At 51.7% G+C, this 21116-nt stretch overlaps 2 protein-coding genes across 4 annotated transcripts in view; one reads left to right on the plus strand and one right to left on the minus strand.

The window, feature by feature from the left end:
• Nucleotides 1-1785: 1785 nt before the first annotated feature.
• TMEM86A (transmembrane protein 86A) lies at nucleotides 1786-3924 on the plus strand (the record flags this gene model as incomplete). Its single annotated transcript, XM_014530961.1, has 2 exons — nucleotides 1786-2077; nucleotides 2432-3924. Coding segments are annotated over 2 exons (729 nt in total), but the record flags the coding sequence as incomplete, so codon positions are not given.
• A 1159-nt stretch (nucleotides 3925-5083) lies between these two features.
• Nucleotides 5084-21116, minus strand: part of IGSF22 (immunoglobulin superfamily, member 22) — a 19520-nt gene continuing 3487 nt past the window's right edge. For 2 of the 3 annotated variants that reach the window (XM_005883339.2, XM_014530947.1), the window contains 21 exons: nucleotides 20723-20860; nucleotides 20346-20482; nucleotides 19135-19234; nucleotides 19014-19053; nucleotides 18631-18805; nucleotides 17865-17978; nucleotides 17185-17347; nucleotides 16263-16535; nucleotides 15097-15381; nucleotides 14286-14410; nucleotides 14059-14200; nucleotides 13641-13937; nucleotides 12285-12587; nucleotides 11090-11263; nucleotides 10768-10896; nucleotides 9826-10122; nucleotides 9051-9139; nucleotides 8662-8854; nucleotides 7704-8003; nucleotides 6603-6932; nucleotides 5084-5307 (listed from right to left, as the gene is read on the minus strand). In XM_005883339.2, coding sequence (XP_005883401.1) covers nucleotides 5237-5307; nucleotides 6603-6932; nucleotides 7704-8003; nucleotides 8662-8854; nucleotides 9051-9139; nucleotides 9826-10122; nucleotides 10768-10896; nucleotides 11090-11263; nucleotides 12285-12587; nucleotides 13641-13937; nucleotides 14059-14200; nucleotides 14286-14410; nucleotides 15097-15381; nucleotides 16263-16535; nucleotides 17185-17347; nucleotides 17865-17978; nucleotides 18631-18805; nucleotides 19014-19053; nucleotides 19135-19234; nucleotides 20346-20482; nucleotides 20723-20860 — 3875 coding nt within the window. In that variant the 3' untranslated portion in view covers nucleotides 5084-5236. The remainder of the gene's footprint in view (nucleotides 5308-6602; nucleotides 6933-7703; nucleotides 8004-8661; nucleotides 8855-9050; nucleotides 9140-9825; nucleotides 10123-10767; nucleotides 10897-11089; nucleotides 11264-12284; nucleotides 12588-13640; nucleotides 13938-14058; nucleotides 14201-14285; nucleotides 14411-15096; nucleotides 15382-16262; nucleotides 16536-17184; nucleotides 17348-17864; nucleotides 17979-18630; nucleotides 18806-19013; nucleotides 19054-19134; nucleotides 19235-20345; nucleotides 20483-20722; nucleotides 20861-21116) is intronic. The other variant, XM_014530948.1, reaches the window with a different exon arrangement.

Here is a 21116-nt window from a genome sequence, read left to right on the forward strand (position 1 = left end):
CGCTTGCTGCCGGGTTCTGCGTGGGCTGCCTACGGGGAGGCGTGGGAGAGGGCGAGGGAGGGTGCCTGGGTCCTCCGGGGAACCCTGCCCCAACATTTGTTTCCTCCCCTTCCCCATTTTATCAACCAGTCTGGGTCGGGGAGGGGACGCACCTGAGTCAAAGCTTCGTAGATAAGACGCAGCTGGAAGAGGGGTCGTTATCTATTGACACCTCTTCCTGTTCCGACTTTCTCAACTCTAACCCTTTCCCCATATTTCCTCTAATGCTGGGTTCTTTAGGACTGTCAAAGTCTCCCCCGCTACTACTGGCCATTTCTTCTAGAAAATAGGGGGCTGGGGGAGGGGTTTGGAGCAGAGGTTGCTGCTTCCAGGGGCTGGCTGGTGGGTGCTGGGGAGATCTGGGTTCTGTGGGGGCTGTTCATCTCTCTCCTTCAGTCTCCTCCTCTGCCTGTGCCCTGCCCTGCCCTGCCCAGCCTGGATGGGGGGATATCCAGAGGAAGGGACGTAGTCATCTTTTCTTCCTGTTCTCACCCTGGCAGAGTAAGGGCAGTCTTAGACCCTGGACCCACCCATCTTGCTCTTCCCAACTTCCTGCATCAGTCTGATCAGTCCCCAGCTAACTGGTGATCAGGAAACTGAGTGTGTCCCCTGAGCCCTGTGCTGGACAGCTCACCCAGACAGAGGCACCATCACTTTGGGCACTCTGACTAGCTCTTAGAGACCTTGTACCAGAAGCACAAGGAAAGGAGTTTCAGGGGATCATAAGTTCAGAATATCTCAGAGCTTGTTCCCCATCTCCTCCCAAGGATGTTGGAGCTTTGGAACAAGCTTAGAGAGCACTTGCAGTGACCTTGGCCACAATCTTTCTTTAGCTGCCCTCCCTCCCCAGGCCGGCTGAGCCCGAGTCAGCTGCTCTAACTTCCCCCTCATAGTTCCCCATCTCCTCCCAGCCAGTCTGCTGGCTTCAGATCAAAAGCTGGACAGAGAACCCCCACCCCTTCCCGTCTCTCTTTCTGAGGTGCCTTGAATTGTGCTTGTTCTCTGGGAAATGAGACTGACACCCCCTCTCCCTCCAACCTCCAGGTCCCTGAAATTGCAGGTGTTTCAGGGGCAGTTTTGCTCCCAACTCCTGGGTCCATTTCTCTAGCCAGCATCCCTAGCTCCTCGCCTTGCCCATGATGGTTGCCTTTACACTGGAGCAGTTGGAGTGGAGGCTGAGGAGCAGACTCACTGAGGAGAGAGCCTGTGGGGCCTGGGGTGGTTGGCAGTGTACCACCTCACGCATTCCTGGCACTCACCTGGTGTTGCCAGGGCCCTAAGCCTGTGCCCCGGCCCCACTGCTGAGGATCATGAGTTGGCCAGTTGGCCAGGTGTCTCTGTGGTTTTCTGCTGACTGCACTCCAGACAGCTGAGGGCTGATGCTGGCAGAGAGGAGCTAAAGGGGCTTTGGGGAGGGACAAGGAGGGGTGCAGGAAGGGTGAAGCGTTTGGACATTAATGTCCTCTCTGCAGGAGAGAGAGGACATTATCCCAAGATCTGTTTTCTGCCCAGTGAGTGACCATTCTGGTCCTGCCCCAGGGTCAGCAATGGATATGGCCAGCAGGAGTAGTGGAGCCCCTTCCCCTTCCTAATGAAAGAAGCCTCAGGACCGTGATGGGCTTGTTCACATTCTGCTGGCTGGTTGGGGCAGGCCAAACTGGTTTCTGTGTGTCAATCCTCCGAACAGGGAGGTGGGCCTGTCTCTGGGGTGAATGTCTGGGCTGGCTCTGAACTCCCAAGCTCTGAGTGCTGCCCTTGTCCTATGTCCTCCAGGTGAAGAGTGAGGGGCCCAAGCTGGTGCCCTTCTTCAAGGCCACCTGCGTGTATTTTGTGCTCTGGCTGCCCTCGTCCAGCCCGTCGTGGGTCAGCGCCCTCATCAAGTGCCTGCCCGTCTTCTGCCTCTGGCTCTTCCTTCTGGCCCATGGCCTAGGATTCCTGCTGGCCCACCCCAGTGCCACACGCATCTTTGTAGGGCTCATCTTCTCCACCCTAGGTGATGCCTTCCTCATCTGGCAGGACCAGGGCTACTTTGTACACGGTCAGTTGCTGCAGTAGCTACCTGGGAGGAATCCTGGGGTTGGGGGCTAGAGAGTCCTAGACGGCTAAGGATTTGGGAGCTTTGGAACAAGAATATTGGGAATCTGAGGGATTTTGAGACCCATAACTAACTGTGGGGCCCCTGTTGGAGGATGACCTTGCTGGTGATCTGGTGATCAGTTCTGGAGTTCCTCAGGGGAGTTGGGGGTCTTTACCTTTGTGGATTTCTTCCCACCCCGGTTCCTCCCAAAACAAAGCTCCTGGGTTATCCCAAATGCTCCATTCCCACCCCAGCCCCTGTACTCATCACTCACCTAAGCCTGCCCTCAGCAGCACCTCATTCTCTCACTCCCAGGTCTACTGATGTTTGCTGTGACCCACATGCTCTACGCCTCAGCCTTTGGTATGCGGCCATTGGCTCTTCGGACAGGTCTGGTGATGGCAGTGCTGTCGGTCCTGTTCTATGCCTTCCTCTACCCGGGCCTCTCAGGTCCCTTCACCTACTTGGTGGGGGCCTATGTGGCCCTTATCAGCTTCATGGGCTGGCGGGCTATAGCAGGGCTACGACTGGTCGGGGCGGCCTGGCGCTGGACTGAGCTGGCGGCTGGCAGTGGTGCAGTGCTCTTTATCATCTCTGACGTGACCATCGCTGTCAACAAGTTCTGCTTTCCCGTGCCCTACTCGCGGGCACTCATCATGTCCACCTACTATGCTGCCCAGATGCTCATTGCCCTGTCAGCTGTTGATAACCGGGAGCCAGTGGAAGACTACAGACTGAGCAAGGCCAACTGATACCCCAAGGGCTAGGTTCTGGTCACCTGTCCTCTCCTGGGACTGGGGTCCAGAACCTGGGAACCTGCAAGAGTTGGTTCAGGATGGCTGCAGTTTCAGACTGAGGCAGCAGGTACCACCTGGAAAATGTACAAGTTTGATGGGGTGAGCAGGAAAGGACCTCTAGCAGAGCTGGTGGTCTAGGGCAATGCTGAGAGCTAAAGAGAGTCAGACTAATATTCCTTGCTGGAGCCAGAAGTAGACATCTCCCCACCTGTACCCCATTGGGATTGTCAAAACCCCTCTGGAGGGTGATGGTGCTCAGCTTCTTGACCTCCCCGCGCTTCTACTAGATGGAAGAGTCTGGCTCACCCACTCTCACTCTCTCTGATCTATGTAGAGTTGAGGGGGAGGGGAGAAATCTGTGCTAAGGCTTGAAGCCCCTTTCAAAGGCCCCTAGTTGGGCAGATTGGATGGAGTGGAGTCTCCCTTTCCCTCACCTATCCTTGTTACTTGAACAATTGCAATCTCTGTGTGGTGGGTAGGAAAGTGTCTGACCAAGTAGGCAAGAGAGGGGGGTTCTTTGGCTTGGGAGCTTGGGGTATCAAGGATTCAAGTTGGTCCCATCTCTCTCAGAGGCCAGCCCAGAGCTCAGGCCCCACATCATCACCCTCAGACCCTATCCCCAGGGCGAGGGTGAACCATGCCAAAGGAAGGGGCCAGCCTGTGTGTGTCTATGTGTGTGCAATCTGTCTCCCAGCCTGTGTCTCTCTCTGCCATCTGTCTCTGTCCTGCTGTCTGTCAAAGTCTTATAGGGAGAGGCCTCAGGGAGCTGCTGAAGGGATACTGGGCCTGGCTTGGAGAGCTGGGAGTCCCCCAAAACACCCCCCCCAAGTTCTTTCTTCCTACCACCCTGCACTGGGAGCAAGAGGAGGGGGAGCTCCAGTGACACTCTAGGGTCATAAGACCCAAGGCACATTCAATGCAAGGTGAGCAAGGATGGGGCAACTCCATCCTTTACTGTTCATATGAAAAAATAAAAATAAAAACCAAGGGCCGCTGGCTGCCCTGCTTGTCTGTCTGTGTGGTGCTTGCCTATCCTGGAGAGGAGGGTGTGGGGGCATGGAGCCAGGGGCCCTGGATGTCCTCATAGTCTGGGTCACAGTACTGGCCAGTGCATCTTGGCGCCAGGCTGGTTCCCTGGCTCTGGTAACACTGCTGGTTGGAGTGGGCCTCACTTCCCTGGTCACATGTGTGGGTGAGAACGTAGTTCAGGAGGATGGGGGATGGGTAGAATTTGCCACTGTCCAAATTTGTCCTGAGGCACTTGCCTGTGTGCATGGGTGCGCAGCACCTTTGGTGGTTCTTAGTTACTCTGTGTCCTCCTGCTGCCCACCTCCTCCCTGCCTCACCCCAGACCTGCTGCCTGCTCCAAACAATCCAGATTCCCTTCAACCATCTTCTCTCTTCTTAGACCCAGGGCTCAGTTGAACAGCTTGGAGGAATGGGATTAGACTGGGTGATTCATACTTTTGATGTGAAGCCCTGGTAGAATTATGTTTCTCCCCTACTCCAGGGACATTTGCATCTTAATGGGCAGTGCTCTGACCCAGAATTTGAAAGGGAAGCCTTGGGTGGTTTTGAATAGTAGAGGGGTTGTATAGTTATGGGGATATGACAAAAGGCAATGCAGGTCCCTTGTGGGTATTGAATGAATCAGTGATTTTCAAAACAGGGTTTTTACAGAAATCTCTGATAGGAGATAGCAAAAGAATAAGTAAAGGAGGAGGCTCAAAGACCCCTATTCCCCCCCTCCCTTTTTTTAAAGGGAATGATTCCACTGCAAAAACAAGTTTAAAACCTAGAGCTGGATGACTAATCCTTTCTAGCTCTGAGATGCTCTAGTTCTCAAACGTTGGGAACCCTGGGCACTAAAGAGGCAAGGTCCTGAGGCCCTTCAAATCCCAGAACTTTGATGACAGACCTACATGATGGTAAAGAAATGGGAGGGAACAGGATGGGGAGAAGGATGAATCAGGCAAGACTTGCCCACCTATGCCAGGAGAGGAGGGGAAGGCAAAGGCCCAGTCAAACGGGGGCTGGTCACTTTCTACGTGGGTGGGTTTGGACTAAGCTCTCAGCAGTCTGGGTTGTGTGAATCCCCTTTCCTCTTTCACTTCCATCTCCTTGGTCCCTGCTGTACATCAACTATACCACCCTCAGAGACAGGAAAGGGTGAGCTTGCTCAGTTTATTGTCCCATCCCTTCACTGAATGTTTACATTGACAAGCACCAGAGAGCAAACTGGGTTTCCCTCACTGGGGCCATACAGAGGACAGGCCAAGAGGACCCACATCACAACATCTTGATGCCGGGACTGGGATGGAGCTCACATAAGGTACTTTGATTTCTTCTGCAGGCTCTCGGTGACTGATGCTAGAATTGTCTTGTCATCTTTGTCTGAAACAGCAAGGCAAGTGTTTGTTAGTTTAGTGATGCCAGGGGTAAGGGAAACTCCACATAGCCGGTTACTATGGAGGAACTGCCTGGGACCCTCAATTCTTCCCTGGGGCTGGGCCCCAGTTCTAGTCTCCCAAGGTCAGCTGAGTGTGTGTAGCCAAGAGCTGCCAGTTATTCAGCACTTAATATTTGCCAGGCACTTCATGCACTATCTCACTCATCCCTAAGAAGTAGATGAGAAAATAGGCGCAGAATGGCTTGCCAAGGTCACACGTCTGGTCAGTGGTGGAGCCAGGGCCCTGGCCCATGTGTTTAACAACCAGAATTGAGTGGTCAGGGATCTTTCTCCAGCTGTGGTATGAAAGCTAGATATCTCCCACAGTGCCTTCCCTGGTCTACTTCTGTCATGTAGTTCAGCAGCCACTCTGAAGGCATCACCTCAGTGTGGCAGGCATTTAGCTGACTTGAGAGACAGAGCAACAGGACAAGGTCCTTTTCCCAAGAAAAGGCATCTATAACAGGATGAAACAGGTCTATAACTAGGGAGACCATGGACACCAATGGAATGTCATGGGGAGTTCAGGGAGTGGCAGTGGATGAAGCTTGGAGAGGTAGTTGTGGGCGGGGTGGAGCCTTGTTGGTTGGGATTTTACTGAGAGGATCATGGGAAGGCTAGGACGTTAAGCAGGAGGGAACAAGGAAGGTCAGCTTTGCATTTAGTTCATGCTACAAGCTGTGTAGCTGTGAAGACAGTAGATGGTGTAGGAAGGCATCACATATTTCCCCTACAGGTGCACACACGAGCAGGAATGTGGCACACACATGCAGGGTGTGGGCATCCACTAGGTTCCCTTTAGCCCTCTCCTCATTTGTGCCTCCAATTCCCCCTTATCCGAGACCGGTCGTTTTCAATCTTGAATCACTTGCAAAAATTTGTAACCTAAAGATTCTTTCCATGACTCTGCCAGAGAGATTGTGATTGGGGAGTCTGGTTCAGTGTCTTTTTCAAGGCAAGTCTAGGCCTACCAATGATTGCAAACTACAGTCTGCTGAGGGTTTGCCAACTCTCACATCTGCAGGGGCCAGGCACGTAACAAATGACATTGAGGGTGGAGAGTGGTACCAACTATGGCCAATGTTTAACCACCTGATGGCAGATTAAATACAAAACGTTGCCAGCCATATGAAGAGAGTCCACAACCCCCAGGACTGCCATTTTGTGCCCCTGCCCCAGATGGGAAACAACCCGTTTCCCACGCCCACCCCACCCCAGGCTCTTCCCACAGCACTCTTACCATAGACGGTGAGTGTGCAGCTGCTGCGGTCCTTGCCCAGCTCGTTCTCCACCAGCACGCTGTACTCGCCGCTGTCCTTGAGTGTGCAGGTAGGGATGACAATTGTGCACACCCCGCTGGTGGAGTTGTACCAGAACTTGGAGTTGGCTGTGATGTTAATGTCGCCCTTGTAGAGGGTCACAGTGGGCCGGGGGTTCCCAAGGAAGGCACAGGTCATGGTGCAGTCCTGGCCACGCAGCACCGTGTGGGGCTTGAGCGGAGTCAGGAAGCGTGGCGCGTGGCGCCAGTCCTTCTTCTCATACGGCTTCAGCTTGGCGCTCAGGTCTTCGACTGCGAGGATGGAATGCAGAGGCTGTGAGCATCTCCAGGTCCCTACCAGCTCGCAAGGTGCCCTTGAGACCCATCACATGGAATTTTGATGACCTGGGTTAGATTCCCAGATGCCACCAACTCTGGGGACTGACTTTTTATTGCTTCCTAAAGTTCTACCACCACCCTCCCACCCACCTTACCACTTCAGGGTTCCATGATGTAAGCCAGGTCGTCTGCAGCGTTTTATACTTTCCAGACCCTGGAGTCCTAGTCTTCTTTCTAGCCACTGGCTTCCCAGAACTGAGGTGTTATCCTGCTTTTAATTCCCCCTCCAAGCTTTCCGCAATGTCCTCCCAGCCTCCATGGTCTCAGCTCTCTCCTATATAGCCCTGCATTTCACATTTCCTGACACTGTCCCCGCCCTTAACCCCTTCCCTCCACAGTTGCTGAACTTCATGCCCACTCCCTTCTCCTTGGAGACCCTTCCCAGTCCTCACCGCCTTCATCCCCTGGGCTCAGGACCACTCTCAGCACTACACCCCACCCTCTCTCTGGCCCAAAACTGTCCCCACTCCCCAAGGGTACCTCCCCACCTCCACCTTAGTCTCACCCCTCAATGTACCCCAAAGGTGGCTTCTCCCCTAGGCTTCCTGACCTTTATTGCTCTGCCCAGCTTCCCAATGTTCCCACTCCCACCTCAGTGGTTCTCTGATTTTACCTTAAATCCTTGATACCCTCTTGCATCAGGGATCTCAGACATAACCTGACCCCCTAAACACCCTGACTCACTCTTGTCCTTGTTGACGAGCCAAGTGTCCTTGGAGTCCAGTGGATCACTGTCACCGATTTCGTTCCGAGCCAACACTCGGAAGTAGTACTTCCTGCCAGGGAGCAACCCGGTCACGGTGTACTTGTTGCTGAAGACACGCTCTGCAGCTGTGAACCAGGTGGCGGTGCTTGCATCCCGTTTCAAGATGACGTAGTGAGCCTCACCATCCTCCTGCACATCAGGGCTGTGGTTCCAGTTCAGAGTCACGGTGTTGGGAACCTCCTCAAACAGCTGTAGGTTTGTGGGTGGCCGTGGAAAATCTGGAATAGTCAGAGGGTCCATCAGCCCGTAGGGGTTTAAGGCTTTATTTAAGCTTCCAGCACTCTCTAAAATTTTATTTTTAAAATAACTGACTTGTCTTACAAATTGAGTCTTTTTTTAAAAAAATGTTTTTATTGATTTTAGAGAGAGAAAGGGAGAGAGAGAGAAACATCAATGATGAGAGAGAACCATTGATTGCCTCCTGCACTCTCCCCCTGGGGACCCAGCCCGCACCCTGGGCATGTGCCCTGACCCGAAATGACCTGGTGACCTCTCAGTGCATGGGATGACACTAAACCAACTGGGCCACACTGGCCAGGGCCACCCCAGTTTTTAATGGATTATTTCCCTCTGTCACCCATTCTCTACTCTGTTTTTCTGAACCTACTCTACATATGTCCTGAAGCTCACCAGATAGGGCAGCAGAAGCTGAAACAAGGGCTTGGTCCTAGTTCAGTGCCCTTGGAGCTTCAGGACAGAGAAAAAGTGGCAACAACCCTCCCCATTAAGGCAAAGGCAGATAAAGTCTTTGTGGCACCAAAGAAGCCTTCACTTCCTGAAGGCAGGATTTTACAGTGGTAGGAAAGCAAGCACAGAGGGAGCTATATTTTGGAGACTGTGCAGGGATGCTCCCCGAGGCCTCTGCTACTGCCATACCTGCCACGCGTACATGGATGTCATAGTGTGCCTCTCCAAACTCATTCTGGAGCAAGATGCGGTACACCCCCGAGTCGGAGCGCTTGGTGCTGTTGATGAGGAACTGGGAGTGGTTTTTGCCCTTGGCGATAGTTTCCCTGCCTTTGGTGGGGATGCCATCTTTCTGCCAGATCACGTTGGGAGGTGGTGAGCCCTGGTGGTGACAGGAGATGGCACCAGGGGTCACCCAGGTGGTATTTGGGGGGCAGGTTCTCCCCCAATGTTGAGGAGTCTCCTGCCAGGCTCTAGTGTCAGGCGCCTGGAGAGGGGCAGAGGCAGAGACTACGAGAGCTACAGCAGCTATCTTGGTTAAGTGGTGGACATTGGGGCCGGGGTCAGGAATGACTCACGGAGAAGGCAGCATGGATGCAGAGGGCTGTCCCAGCACGAACTACCATGTGACTCTTCAGCCGGGCACTGAGGTCAAATTTGGGGGCAGCTGAGATGGAGGAGACAGAGATTGGGGCATCCTTCTCTCTTTCCAGAAGACTCAGTTTAAGCCTCCCCTCGAAAGCCTTTCCCAACCTCTCCTCCTTCATGCCCTCATCATAGGCCAGTGATGGCGAACCTTTTGAGCTCGGTGTGTCAGCATTTTGAAAACCCTAACTTAACTCTGGTGCCATGTCACATATAAAAATTTTTTGATATTTGCAACCATAGTAAAACAAAGATTTATATTTTTGATATTTATTTTATATATTTAAATGCCATTTAACAAAGAAAAATCAACCAAAAAAATGAGTTCGCGTGTCATAGGTTCGCCATCACTGTCACAGGCCATACAGTCATCTAACAGCCCTGCAACACTGTGAAGCATTTATTTGTTTTCTCATCTGTCTTCCTCTAATAGTATGAAAACCCTTGAGGACAGCTCGAGTGCCCTATTTGTTTCATTATCCCTCTCATCTCCTTTGGCACACAGTAGATACTATTTGGCACATAATGAGGTGTTTTTTGGTTTTTTGGTGGGGAAGCCCCTAGGATCACCCCTGGCTCTGTCCAGGCACAACAAGTATGGATGACTTTTTCTTGATCACAGTATGACCCAATTTTCCTCTATGGAACGAGGTCCGAGAGAGGAAGGTTTGGAGGCTAGGATAAACCCTTAGCCCTCTGTGCTCTCACCTGGTGGTGGCATGGCACGGACCCCCTCGTCCAGCTCCACGGGCTCCCCAACCCCAGCCTCATTCACAGCCCGGATTCGGAAGAAGTATTTCTGCCTCTCGGTGAGGCCTCCCACCGTGTAGCAGGTGCCCGAGATGGGGATCTTTGTGCACTTGGACCACTCTTTGGAGTCTTCAGCTCGCATCTCCAGGATGTAGCCAGAGGGTGGGTCTCCCTCTGCAGGCTCCCGCCAGGCCAGGGAGATACTGGAGTTGGAGGAATCAGACACGTGCAGGCCCTGCACCAGGCCTGGGGGTTCTGGGGCACAGCACGCATCAAGTCAGCCCCCAAACTCATTTTCACTCAATCCTGTGCCAGTTCCCACATTCAATAGCCCTGAAAGCTAACTTCACAACTTCTATCTTCACTCTCACAGTTAATACCTTCAATACCTGACCTTGCACACTCAACGATCTCCAAGTTCAATTCTCTCACTGACTCAACACTTTCACCCTTGAAGTCAGTATCCTCCAAATTCAACATATTATACACATTCAACCCCTCTATATGCAACCCCCCAACCTTTAACCCACCTATCTCCACCACATCCATTCACATACAGTATCGCCACCTCAACTCCTAAACTCAACACTCTCCTACCATCTACTACTCCATCCTCAACCATGCTTCTACTACTTCACTTAATACTAGAAATACTCAGAGTTTAATAAAAAATTTTTTTTCCAACCTGCCTCCTCACTGTCTCTGGTCTCAATCTTTATTTGTTGGCTTTCTTATGTGTCTGAATTCTGTCTCTCTGGTAGGCTGGAAGCTACCAGAAAGTGAAGACTCTTTGATACTGCCCCCTCCCACCCCATTACACTTTCCCATAGAAGCAATCCTCTTTCTACGGTGAATGGGCTAATTCCACTATGTGTTGGGGCCTGGCAGCCCCTAACTCACTGACAGGGTCTCTGGCCACCACTGAGTTGGATGGTATACTGGGATGTCCAGGGCCTGCCTTATTCACAGCTATAACTCGGAATTCATATTCTGTATCCTCCAGGAGACCATCCACTGTGCACTTGGTGCCTGAAATGGGAATTTGAGTGGTCATGAGGCCAGGAGGTCCATGCAGTAAGAGGGCAGGGAAGAGAGGGTTGTGGATGCTATTAAAATCCCCAAAGGAATTGGGGAAGGGAGTATGTTCAGATCAGCAGGGGTCATGGTCCATCCGGCAAAGCCTCTCTTAGTCCCTTCTGGGCCTCTGTCTCCAGGAACTCACCCTGGATGGGGTCCTTGTTGAATGGCACCCACAGGTTACTGCCTTTCTTCCTTCGTTCTACAATGTAGCCAAGCACTGGGGCGCCCCCATCCTGGGTGGGGGCATTCCACGTGATGGTCACGGTCTCTTTGGTCACATCAGTCACTTGAGGCTGGGAGGCAAGACCAGGGGGCTCTATAGGGGATGGGGAGAGGGCAGAGGTTAGGAGAGGGAGCACATAGACAGTTGCCCACCCCGTGCTGACCTCTGGCTGCCTCCTTAAAAACATACACACAACTTAAACCCATGATTCTTAACTCTGGTTGCACATTAATATGAAGTGGGAAGAAAAAAAGAACAAAAAACACACCACCAATAACTAGTGTTTAGGTCCTACCTCCAGACAGTTTAATTTAATTGGCCTGGGGTGGAGGCCAGGCACCAGCATTTTTAAAAAGACTTCTGGTGATTCTAATGTGTAGCCAAGATTGAGAATCACCCACTTAAACCTTCCAACATGTGTCACCCCCAATGCCCCAGTTTTTCAAAAATTTATTTAGTGTGTGTGTGTGTGTGTGTGTGTGTGTGTGTGTGTGTGTGTGTGAGAGAGAGAGAGAGAGAGAGAGGCTGTTACACTTATTTATGCAATTTATGCATTTATTGGTTGACTTCTGTATGTGCCCTGACCAGGGATTTAACCCACACCTTGACATATTGGAATGACACTCTAACCAACTGAGCTACCCAGCCAGGTTGCTCCAGTTCTTAAGGAACTGTCTTGACACGTTGGGACATGGGATCAGTTGGAAGGAGTATAGCAAGTAATTAAGTAGTAATCTTAATTAAAATGTTGATGTTATCAAGGGTTTTCTTTGGAAAAAATCTTAGCATGGATTAAGGTTATCCCTAAAGTAACATCTCTCACTTGGGTTTGGGATGATTTCTGGAGTGGAGAAACCAAGTGGAGTCAGGTCCCTGGAATTGTGCACAGTTTTGGAAATATACGCAGGAGTATGTTATGCATGTGCTCTGACTGGGGAAAGTTGAGAATTCCTGCCCCACAGGATGTTTGGCTCTTACTCTGGAATCCATCTGTTTCATGGGTGGCTAGAGAAATGACCCTGTGAAATTCCCCACAGACCAGCATTCCTCACTGGCTCAAGGCCCCCATCCTGAACCCTGAGTTTGCCACTGAGCTGTGGGCTATCTCACTGACCGATAGGATTTCCTGCAAACACTTCATCTGTCTCCAGAGGGTCGCTCACTCCTTCCGAATTGACGGCCAGGATGCGAAACTGGTAGGCTTTTCCCTCTTCCACTTTGTTGGTGGAGAACTGGGTGACTTTGCTGTCCACTTCGCCTATTTTAATCCAGGACTTCTTGCCGACTGCCCTCCGTTCCACTATGAACTGTGTCACAGGCCGCCCACCATTGTCCTTTGGGGCCTTCCACTTCATGTGCACACAATTACCCGAGAGCTCCAGGAACTCCACTCGGCCCTGGGGAGGCTTGGGACGGTCTGAGGACAGAAGATGCCGTCAGAATGGGGCTTTGGAGCAAAGGGTCACAGGGATTCATCCCATTTGCCAGTGGCCCAGCCAGACTAAAACATAGTTAGATTCTGAACTTTCTGGAACCCCCCACCCTTCCCTGTGTCCACTGCCCCTCCTTCTAAGACCTGTCTAAAGATTTGATCCTTGCCCCCGCGTCTCCTGTCTGCCTCAGAGTGGGTAGGCTAAAGACCGGAGGGGCCTTGTCAGACCCTCATCTTGTCCCCTTCCAGACAAGATCTCCCCCTCTTCTGAGCTTCCAGAAGTCCAGTGTTCTCTGGTATTAGACATGTTAGAATTACATGTCTACAAGTCTCTGTCCCTTTTGGGTTGAGGGACTGCTGGGGATACTTGACCTCTGTGTCCTCAGGACTAGGAACACAAAGGAGGTGCTAATTTTGCTATTGGATTGAACCGAAACCCAAACCTTCCCACCCCACCGCTTGATGGAGATGCAGGAGGTGGAGGAGGTGGAGATGGTGTGTGTGTTGCAAGTGGAATATGAGTTCACTAAGGTCAGCTTCTCATCTCTTTACTCAACCTTATGCTCCGACCCATCTCAAATCCCATTCCCACTCTTATTCCAAATTTTTCTGCAATCTCATTTTATCCTCAACCCCACTCCCAACTCCAATACTCTCCCCAACCAATCTCACTTCCATCCCTAAAATCCCACCTCTTTTACCTCATTGACATCATACTCCCAACCATGTCCTCATCTCCAAGTCAATAACAATACTTAAGTAACATTTGAAGGTCTATTATATGCTATGCACTATGCTGCGTGCTTTATTCACTTGAAGTAGATACTTAAAAAAAAAATCACCCTCTTCCATAGAGAAACTGAGGCTTAGGAAGGTTAATTGACTTGCCCAAGGCCACCTAGTGGGGCTTCTGGCTACAAAGCCTGAACTCTATCACCATTCTCAGCCCAAACTCCAACTCTGTCTCCAGTCTGCCTCCTACCCTGAGCATTGGACGCAGGTGCCCTCAGCCCAGCCCACCCAGGGTCCTGCCCTCACCCAGTACATTGAGGTGCAGAGTGGCTGTGGCTGAGCCATGGTCATTCTTGAGCTTGAGCAGGACAAGGCCGCTGTCCTCACGCACGCAGTTGGAAATGGTGAGCAGTGCCTGGTCTTCCCTGCGCTCCATGGACACGCGTTCCTCCTCCGTCACCTCCACACCATCCTTGTACCATATCACTTTGGGAAGTGGCTTTGCCCGGAAGGGCACCTTGATGTTCGCAGTGTGGCCCACCTTCACAGTCACTGGATGCGCTGCTAGTGCCTCCAGTAGGGTGGGGTCGATAGTAGGAGGATCTGCAGGGCCGGATGGTAGGGAAGACTCACCCAATAAGGATGGGGGAGGAGTTGAGGGGGTGGAGGAAGAGCATGTGGGTGTGGCAGGCGTGGTTGAAGTTTGTCTACAGTGGGACCTTACCTGCGATGAATACTGAGGCTTCACTCTCAGCGCCCTTGGCCCGGAATGTGTACTTGCCCTCATGCTCTGGGCCCATATTGGGGAAGATGAGCTTGTGCACCGCACCCTGCTTCACGATCTGCACGCCTGGCAAATCCGTGATCTGGGGGGCGAGAAGTGGGTGTGAGTGCGAGTGTGTGCCCACTGAACCCCTTCCTCCATGGTCCCTTCCTAGCCCCTGCTCCAACCTCCTTGCCATCCTTCAGCCACACGCCCTCCACCTTCTCATCGTTCAGCACTACGCACAGCTCAGCCGGGCTGCCTGTGGCCGCATGCACATCGGACATCCCACTCTTCACGCTGGCCAGACGCTCTAGGGAGAAAGGGAGCAGAGGCTTTGGGAAGGGGCAGGTGTTCTGTATCTTTTAAAATCATTTATGACGAGCAGGAGGTTTGGAAATGGTCAATGGGCGATTGGGAAATGGTCAGTGTGGGAACTGGAACTAGTTAGGTGAAGGGTTGGGGAAAGGTTAGTGGCACTGGGAAATGGCCACCAGGAAGACTAGGAGATGACTAATGGGGTTGGGGTGGGAGTAGCCAATCGTTCGAGAATGGTCAGTGGGACTTATGATGCTCAGTCAAAGAAGGAGGTTAGATGGTGGGGATGCAGGTGGTTGGTGGAGTTGGGATGATTAGTTGTGGTGTTGCTGGTCTGTGGGATGCCCAGGGTCATTGGGAATTGAGGGTGGTAAGGATCAGTGGGCAATGGTCCGGGCTAGAGAGTGGGGTCTGGTCAGGATCAAGGGGTGTGGGATGATCATGGTTGCTGGGGATAGTCGGAGGCTAGAAGTAAAGGATGGATGAAGTAAAGGGATTTTGGATAGAGTTCAAGAGATGGGGGATGATCAGGGTCTAGGAGGTAGAGATGTTCAGAGCCTGGGAGGTCAGAATGTGGGAGATGGGGGTGGTCAGAGTTGGGGAGGTAGAAACTGATCATGGTCTGGGGGAGGGTTGGAGTCATAGGGGGCTGATCCATATCCAGACTGACAGGGTGTGTACCCTCCACGGTGACTGTGGCAGTACTGCAGTATTCAGTGGGGTCCCCATCCTGCATTGCGACCACGGTGTACTCGCCACCGTCACTGAGCTGTGCATCCTCAATGATCAGCTCTGCTCGCTTGCCCTCATGGTTCATGCTGTACTTGGTGCTGCGCTCCAGCAGCTGCCCATCCTTCTTCCAGCGCAGTGTCACATTCTTGGATGTCAGCTCACACTCAAGACATGCACGGCTCCTCTCTTTCACACGTACATTCTTGAGGGTGCTCACAAACTTGATGGGGATGCCTGCAGACAGAGAAATGCTTGGCCTCCAACCACCTACGTCCTCTTCTGTAGCTACTTGATGCCCTGTTCATCTTTTTGGCCCTAGAAAGCACAGGGACTTGTGACATGGAGTGTGTTTACTTGCTAGCTGACTGCAATGAACTCATTCTCTGAGTCTCAGTTTCCTCATATGTAAAATGGGATAAATGCCCCCCTGTAACCCCAAACATAACGTCATTGTCTCTCTGGTGTCTGGGTCTTTACACATGTATTCCCTCTTCTGAGAATGTCCCCTCCTCTCCCTCCTTCTCTGAAAGCTGAACTACTTTTTTGTTTTTCTTGGTAAAGCTTGGCCATCACCTCATCACATTCTTTCTGACATTGCCAGGTGGTGCCTCTTCTTTGTGCTCCTACAGCTTCTGTGTCTCCCTCCATCACAGTAATGATAATTCCATGTTGCATGTGTCAAGTGTGGTTTCCATGTGCGACATGTTTCTTGGTGTACCCTCATCATCAGGTACAATTCTCCAAACTAGTTACAAGAATGTGACTAGTCAAGAGTGATGTGCTGTAATATATGTAATAGGTGATATAATAATTTCTTGGCCCATGATTTTCCAGCTGACAATAAGACCCTCATATATCTTGACTTCTTGCTTGAAAACTTCTGTTCTAATTCCATTTCCACACGTGCCTCTCCCACTACACTAGGAGTTAGTGGAGAGGCAAACCCTCTCTGTTTCTAGTACCCATCAAAGGGCCTTGCAAAAAGGAGATGGGTGGATGGGTGGGTGGATAGATGAATGAATGGATGGATGGTTGAATGGGTGGATGGATGACTGCCCATATGGAAGTTGCTATGGCATAAAGCCCACCCCTCAAGTTCTGGCCCAATCACTCACGGTCAATAGTGAGCTGGGCCTTCTGTACCAGGTCCCCCACTTGGGCAGAGAACTCGCCGCTGTCACTGAGTCTGGCATCCTTAATCTTAAGCGTGTGGGTCAGACCATCCTCAGACACTGAGATTTCATACTTTTCATCCCTCTTCAGCTCCTTCCCATTGAACTTCCACACAAAGTCGGGCACTTTCTTGGAGAGACGGATCTCAAATACAGCTGTCTGGCGCTCTGTCACCTTCACTGGCTTCATCTCTCCCAAGAACGTCAGCGGCTCATCTGCAGCAAAAAGTAGGAGGGCAGTCATTGGACTGCAGCCCTGGTCTCCCCTGAGCAGTGGGATGGTGAAGGGGACATAGAGACTCAGGTGTCATTGGCCTCCTGTAGCCCATAGTTGGGGAAAGTATCCTTCCTTTCATTCTGCTCGCAAATCCTCTAACGGTGTTTATATGATCTCCTTCCCAGGGATCTTAATGGCAATTTTAAAAAGCACTTGTGTAGTTTTAGATATGTGCCAGGAACTCTTCTGGCCAATGTGCATATAGTAATGCATCCAATTCCCACACAAGTAGATTCTACTATTATTCCCCTTCTTACAGATGGGGAAATGGAGGCAAAGAGAAGTTAAATAACTTGCCCCAAATCACACAGCTCATAAATGACAGAATCTGGGATTTGAACCCCAATAGTCTAATTCCAGAGAATGTACTCAACCACTATACTACACTGGCCCATGGCACTTACTATCGCATAGTCCTCTCCCTTACACCACTTGTCTCCCTGCTCCATGAACTCCCGTTCCCATGCAGTCCTTTCCTGCATAGCCCCACAGTCCTCTCTTCCATATCCCCATGGACCCCATCCATGGCTATTTCTCTCCCTGACCCCGACCATGTCCTCCTTGTGCCCCAAATGCCCACACTCATACCCAGCACTTTGAGCTCTGCAGTCATCCGCTTGTCACACACAGTCAGGCTGTAGATGCCTGCGTCGTTCATATTCACGTTGGTAATAACCAGCATGTACTTGGTGCCCACCTGCTTCACATCATACTTGCCCAGGGAGTACTGGATCCTCAGTGGTTCAGTACCCTGCCGCATGAAACAGGTAGGAAAGCTGATGAAGTGGTTTAGGAGACTTTCGGAGGTCCCCATTTCCCAAGGCCAGTCTGAACTGGAAGACTGCCATGTCTACCTCCTTAAGAACTTAAAACACACCCAGAGGCCGATAAGATCTCTCTAGCCTCATCCTCTGGCTCATTGGGATCCAGGGTCCCTGCCTTCCCTAAGGCCTGAACTCTTACTATGCATGAGTTCATTTGATGCTTTCTCTTAGAGGCACAGAGACCTTCAGGACCATCTAATCCCGTCTTTTCAGATGGGTAGACTGAGGCATAGAGGAAAGTAAATGTCTCAAATTAAACAGCAAAGTGGTAGAACAGCTAAGAATAGAGCCCAGCTCCCAGCCAGTTTTTACCACATCAGGCAGCATCCTCTTGATGGGATAGAAGAAAGGACATGGCTGATGGAAAATGAGAGGGTCTGCGAAGGGAGGGGGTGCAGAGAGGAAATGATATTGCAGGGTGGGCCCTGACTAGGTGCTCCCCACCTTGACCCATGTCATCTTGGTATTGGGGTCCTTCAGCTCCATGATGCACTCAAAGACCACCGTGGTGTCAATCTTGGTCTCTATGTCTTCCAGGGGCTTTAGGATCCGGATGGCCTGAGAGATTGGGATAACAAAATGGCCGTGTTGAGGGTGCCTGAAGCCCGCCCAGTTTGTGTCCCCAATCCTGGAGGAGCTCCCCAAGGTCTGGGGAGAAATGACTAGACTGATTAGATTGCTTACTTCCCCCTAACTCCTGCCACTGATCAACTGGAGGATTTAGGGGGAGACAGATAAGCTAGGGGATGAGAAAAGCAAGTACGATGTAAAGCAGGTGAGCACCATTTGCAGGGCAGTTACTATGGACCTGGACCCATTACATAGATCTTCTAATTCCATTGTAGGTGAGTAATAATGACAAATTGGTTGAGTAAATGAAGGAAAATAACACAAAAACAAATGGAAGCAAAAATATAGTTTTCATTTGGTAGATGAGGAAACTGAGGTTCAGAGAGATGCCCATGTTCAGTTAAAAAAGGCAGTAGAACTGGGATTTGAACCTAGGTCTGTCTGACTCCAAGTCCATGCAAGTATATTAGGGAGTGAAGAGAGGAGAGGTAGAAGGGAGGTGACTTGAGTTCCTTTCCTGCTTTTGCTGTAGAGTATGCTTTTGAGTATGTGTGTGCAGGTCAGGAGACACAAAGGTGCTAGCCCTTTTGGTGAGACCCAGGCCCAGCCTGCAGACCCATGCCCCCCAATAGGCACTGACCTCCACCTCTACTTTTTTCATCCCTTTGAGCTTCTTGAGCAGCCCCCGGAAGTCAGTGAATCCGTGCTCCATGCAGACCTTCTCAAAGTCCTTCTTGGGCACGTTGGCCAAAATCTCCAGCATCTCTTTCTCATCTGTCACTTTCTTCGGCGGCTTCTTGGGAGCAGGGGGAGCCCTGGGAGGAGGTGGGGGACCGAGTTTGGACTCAGCAACTCCCTCGGAAGACAGAGGGAGCTTCTCCTAACCTTGAGATACCCCTCCCCACTCCATGGATTCTTGGAGCAAGGGCCATTAAATCAAAACCCTGTTGAAAGGCCGTCAAGAAGCTCTAGCCTGGAGAATGGGGGGACAGCATCCTGGGCAGAGGAGCCTTCCAGTCTCACCTCTTCTTCAACATCTTTTTGAAGTCCATTTTTTCTTGACCTGAGGACAGAGAGAGGGACAGGGTCAGACAGGGGAATTTGGTTCTTCAGGAGAAAGGCCAGGAGGAGGGGGCTGGCTCACCCTCTGTCACCAGCAAGGACACGGTATAGATGGCATCTGCATGGTCATTGCTTGCAATGCACTTGTAGTTGTCAGAGTCATCTGAGGTCAGTGGCTCTAGCTGGATCAGAATCAGGCCATTAGTAAGGGACAGGGGAGGGGACCATAGGGAGACTTTCTGTAAGAAAGAAAGGCATATTTGGGGGGCTGGGGAAGGAGCTGAGTGTTGGGGGTGTATGTGCGGAGGATTGAACAGCCTCTATGATTTGGAGGTAGCATTCAGTGTGAGTGTAGGTGTTTATAGCCTGATTCTGCATGGACTCTCCCCCTTGGTGGTGAGCTCCTGGAACACAGGGACTTCCTCTGGGTTGTAATTCTATCTGCAGCTTCTGGCAATGGGCTAAGTACTCCTTTCTTTAACACATAATTACTCCTCTGTACCATGGGGCTGAGCCCCTGGGGAAATAGTGGTGAATAAGACTGTCTTGGGCCTATAGCGTGGTATTTACAGCCTAGTGGGCTCTCAGAAAGGGTTTGCTGAGTGAATGAGTTTGTGCAAGGGTTGGCGAAGAGGGGACTCTGGGTCTTTGTGAGGAGAAGGAACCAACTTTTGTTTCTGGGGGAGCAGGGGGGCTCTTTGCTTTTCACAATGGAAGTTGGGGGCAGGACCAGTTGGGACAGGAGTAATTATAGGCCTAGGTCTCCTAGGAATCCATCTCTCCAGACTAGAGGTTGCAGAAGCTGGTTAGACCTAAGAATTATCAGCCCCTGGCAAGACTCTTCTGGAAGACTCCCCTGAAAAGCCCAGGAACCCTACCCGCACTCCCACTCTATGACCAGGCCCTCCCTCCATCCCTCAACTCAGCTTTCCTCTACTCACTATGGTCCTGCCCCTTTCTGGCGACACCGGTAAAGGTTGGTCTCCTGTTCCTTTAGGCTCACGCACCTTTTGGAACACTCCTTCTTTTCCATTTGTGCTGGCCCCCTCCTGGTTCTGCCTTTGTTCTGGCTCTGCCCCTACGGTTTGGTCCCCTGCTCACTCTGGGAAGGCTCCAGCTCCTGACTAGCCTCTATCCTGCCCCTCCTCTAGGGTAATGACAGCCTCTTTTCCCATCTCCCAGTTCTGGGGCCTCCCTGTGACTGTCTTGTGGGTGAGAGGACCCGCGGCTCTCCAGGGTAGGGTCCCTCCCTCTGGCCTCCTGGGTAACTGGATCTCAGGCTGGGCCCCGCACCTTCAGCACGTGCTCCTTGTTAACGCTGTCGTAGAACATCTTGGCAGACTCCTTGATGGGGATGCCACTCTCCCTCTTCCAGGAGATGTTCGGTTTGGGGTTCCCCTGCACCTGGGCTCGGAACACAGCTTTCTCCCCTGCAGTGGGCACAGGACGCATGTTCACCTGGTAGCCTCCAGGCTGCACCTGCTGCCTGCTCCCTGCCTCCTCCCAGGGATCTCGCCCCAGCCCAGGCAGGAGAAGGAACCTTGGCCTGGCTCTGACAGTGTTTGCGTGTTGGAGACTGTGGGTGATGGTGGCAGTGGGATGGCTGGGGTTATGGGAAAGAAAGGGAAGCGCCCAGGAGCCTGGGGAGACATGCGATGGGGTCAATGTACCCTCAGACGCGGTGACAGGCTGAGGCTTCTCCACGAACTCAGGGACGCTCTCGCCCTCAGGGATGTTGGAACTGCGAGTCACCAAACTGAAGAACTGGACAGTGCTCGACGACGACGACGACTTAGTCATGACTTCCTCTGTGGTAGCAGGAGAGAGGTCAGAGTGAGCTCCAGGCAGAGCTCAGGCTGGTACTAGAGCACTGGCCTTTTCTTGAGGGGATGGTGGATACTTTAGGCCAGCGGACCAGCTTTGACCAAGAAAGGAGGCCCTTAGAGCCTGGAGTCATTGTGTGATGGCACATTTCAACCACCAGGGGGAGCCGATTTCTCTCCCAACCCTTCAATGGTCAATCACCCTTTTTGGGCCACCGCCCTGAGTGTATGTGTGTGTATA

This window comes from Myotis brandtii, unplaced genomic scaffold, assembly GCF_000412655.1.
Source record: "Myotis brandtii unplaced genomic scaffold, ASM41265v1 scaffold782, whole genome shotgun sequence".
NCBI lineage: Eukaryota > Metazoa > Chordata > Mammalia > Chiroptera > Vespertilionidae > Myotis > Myotis brandtii.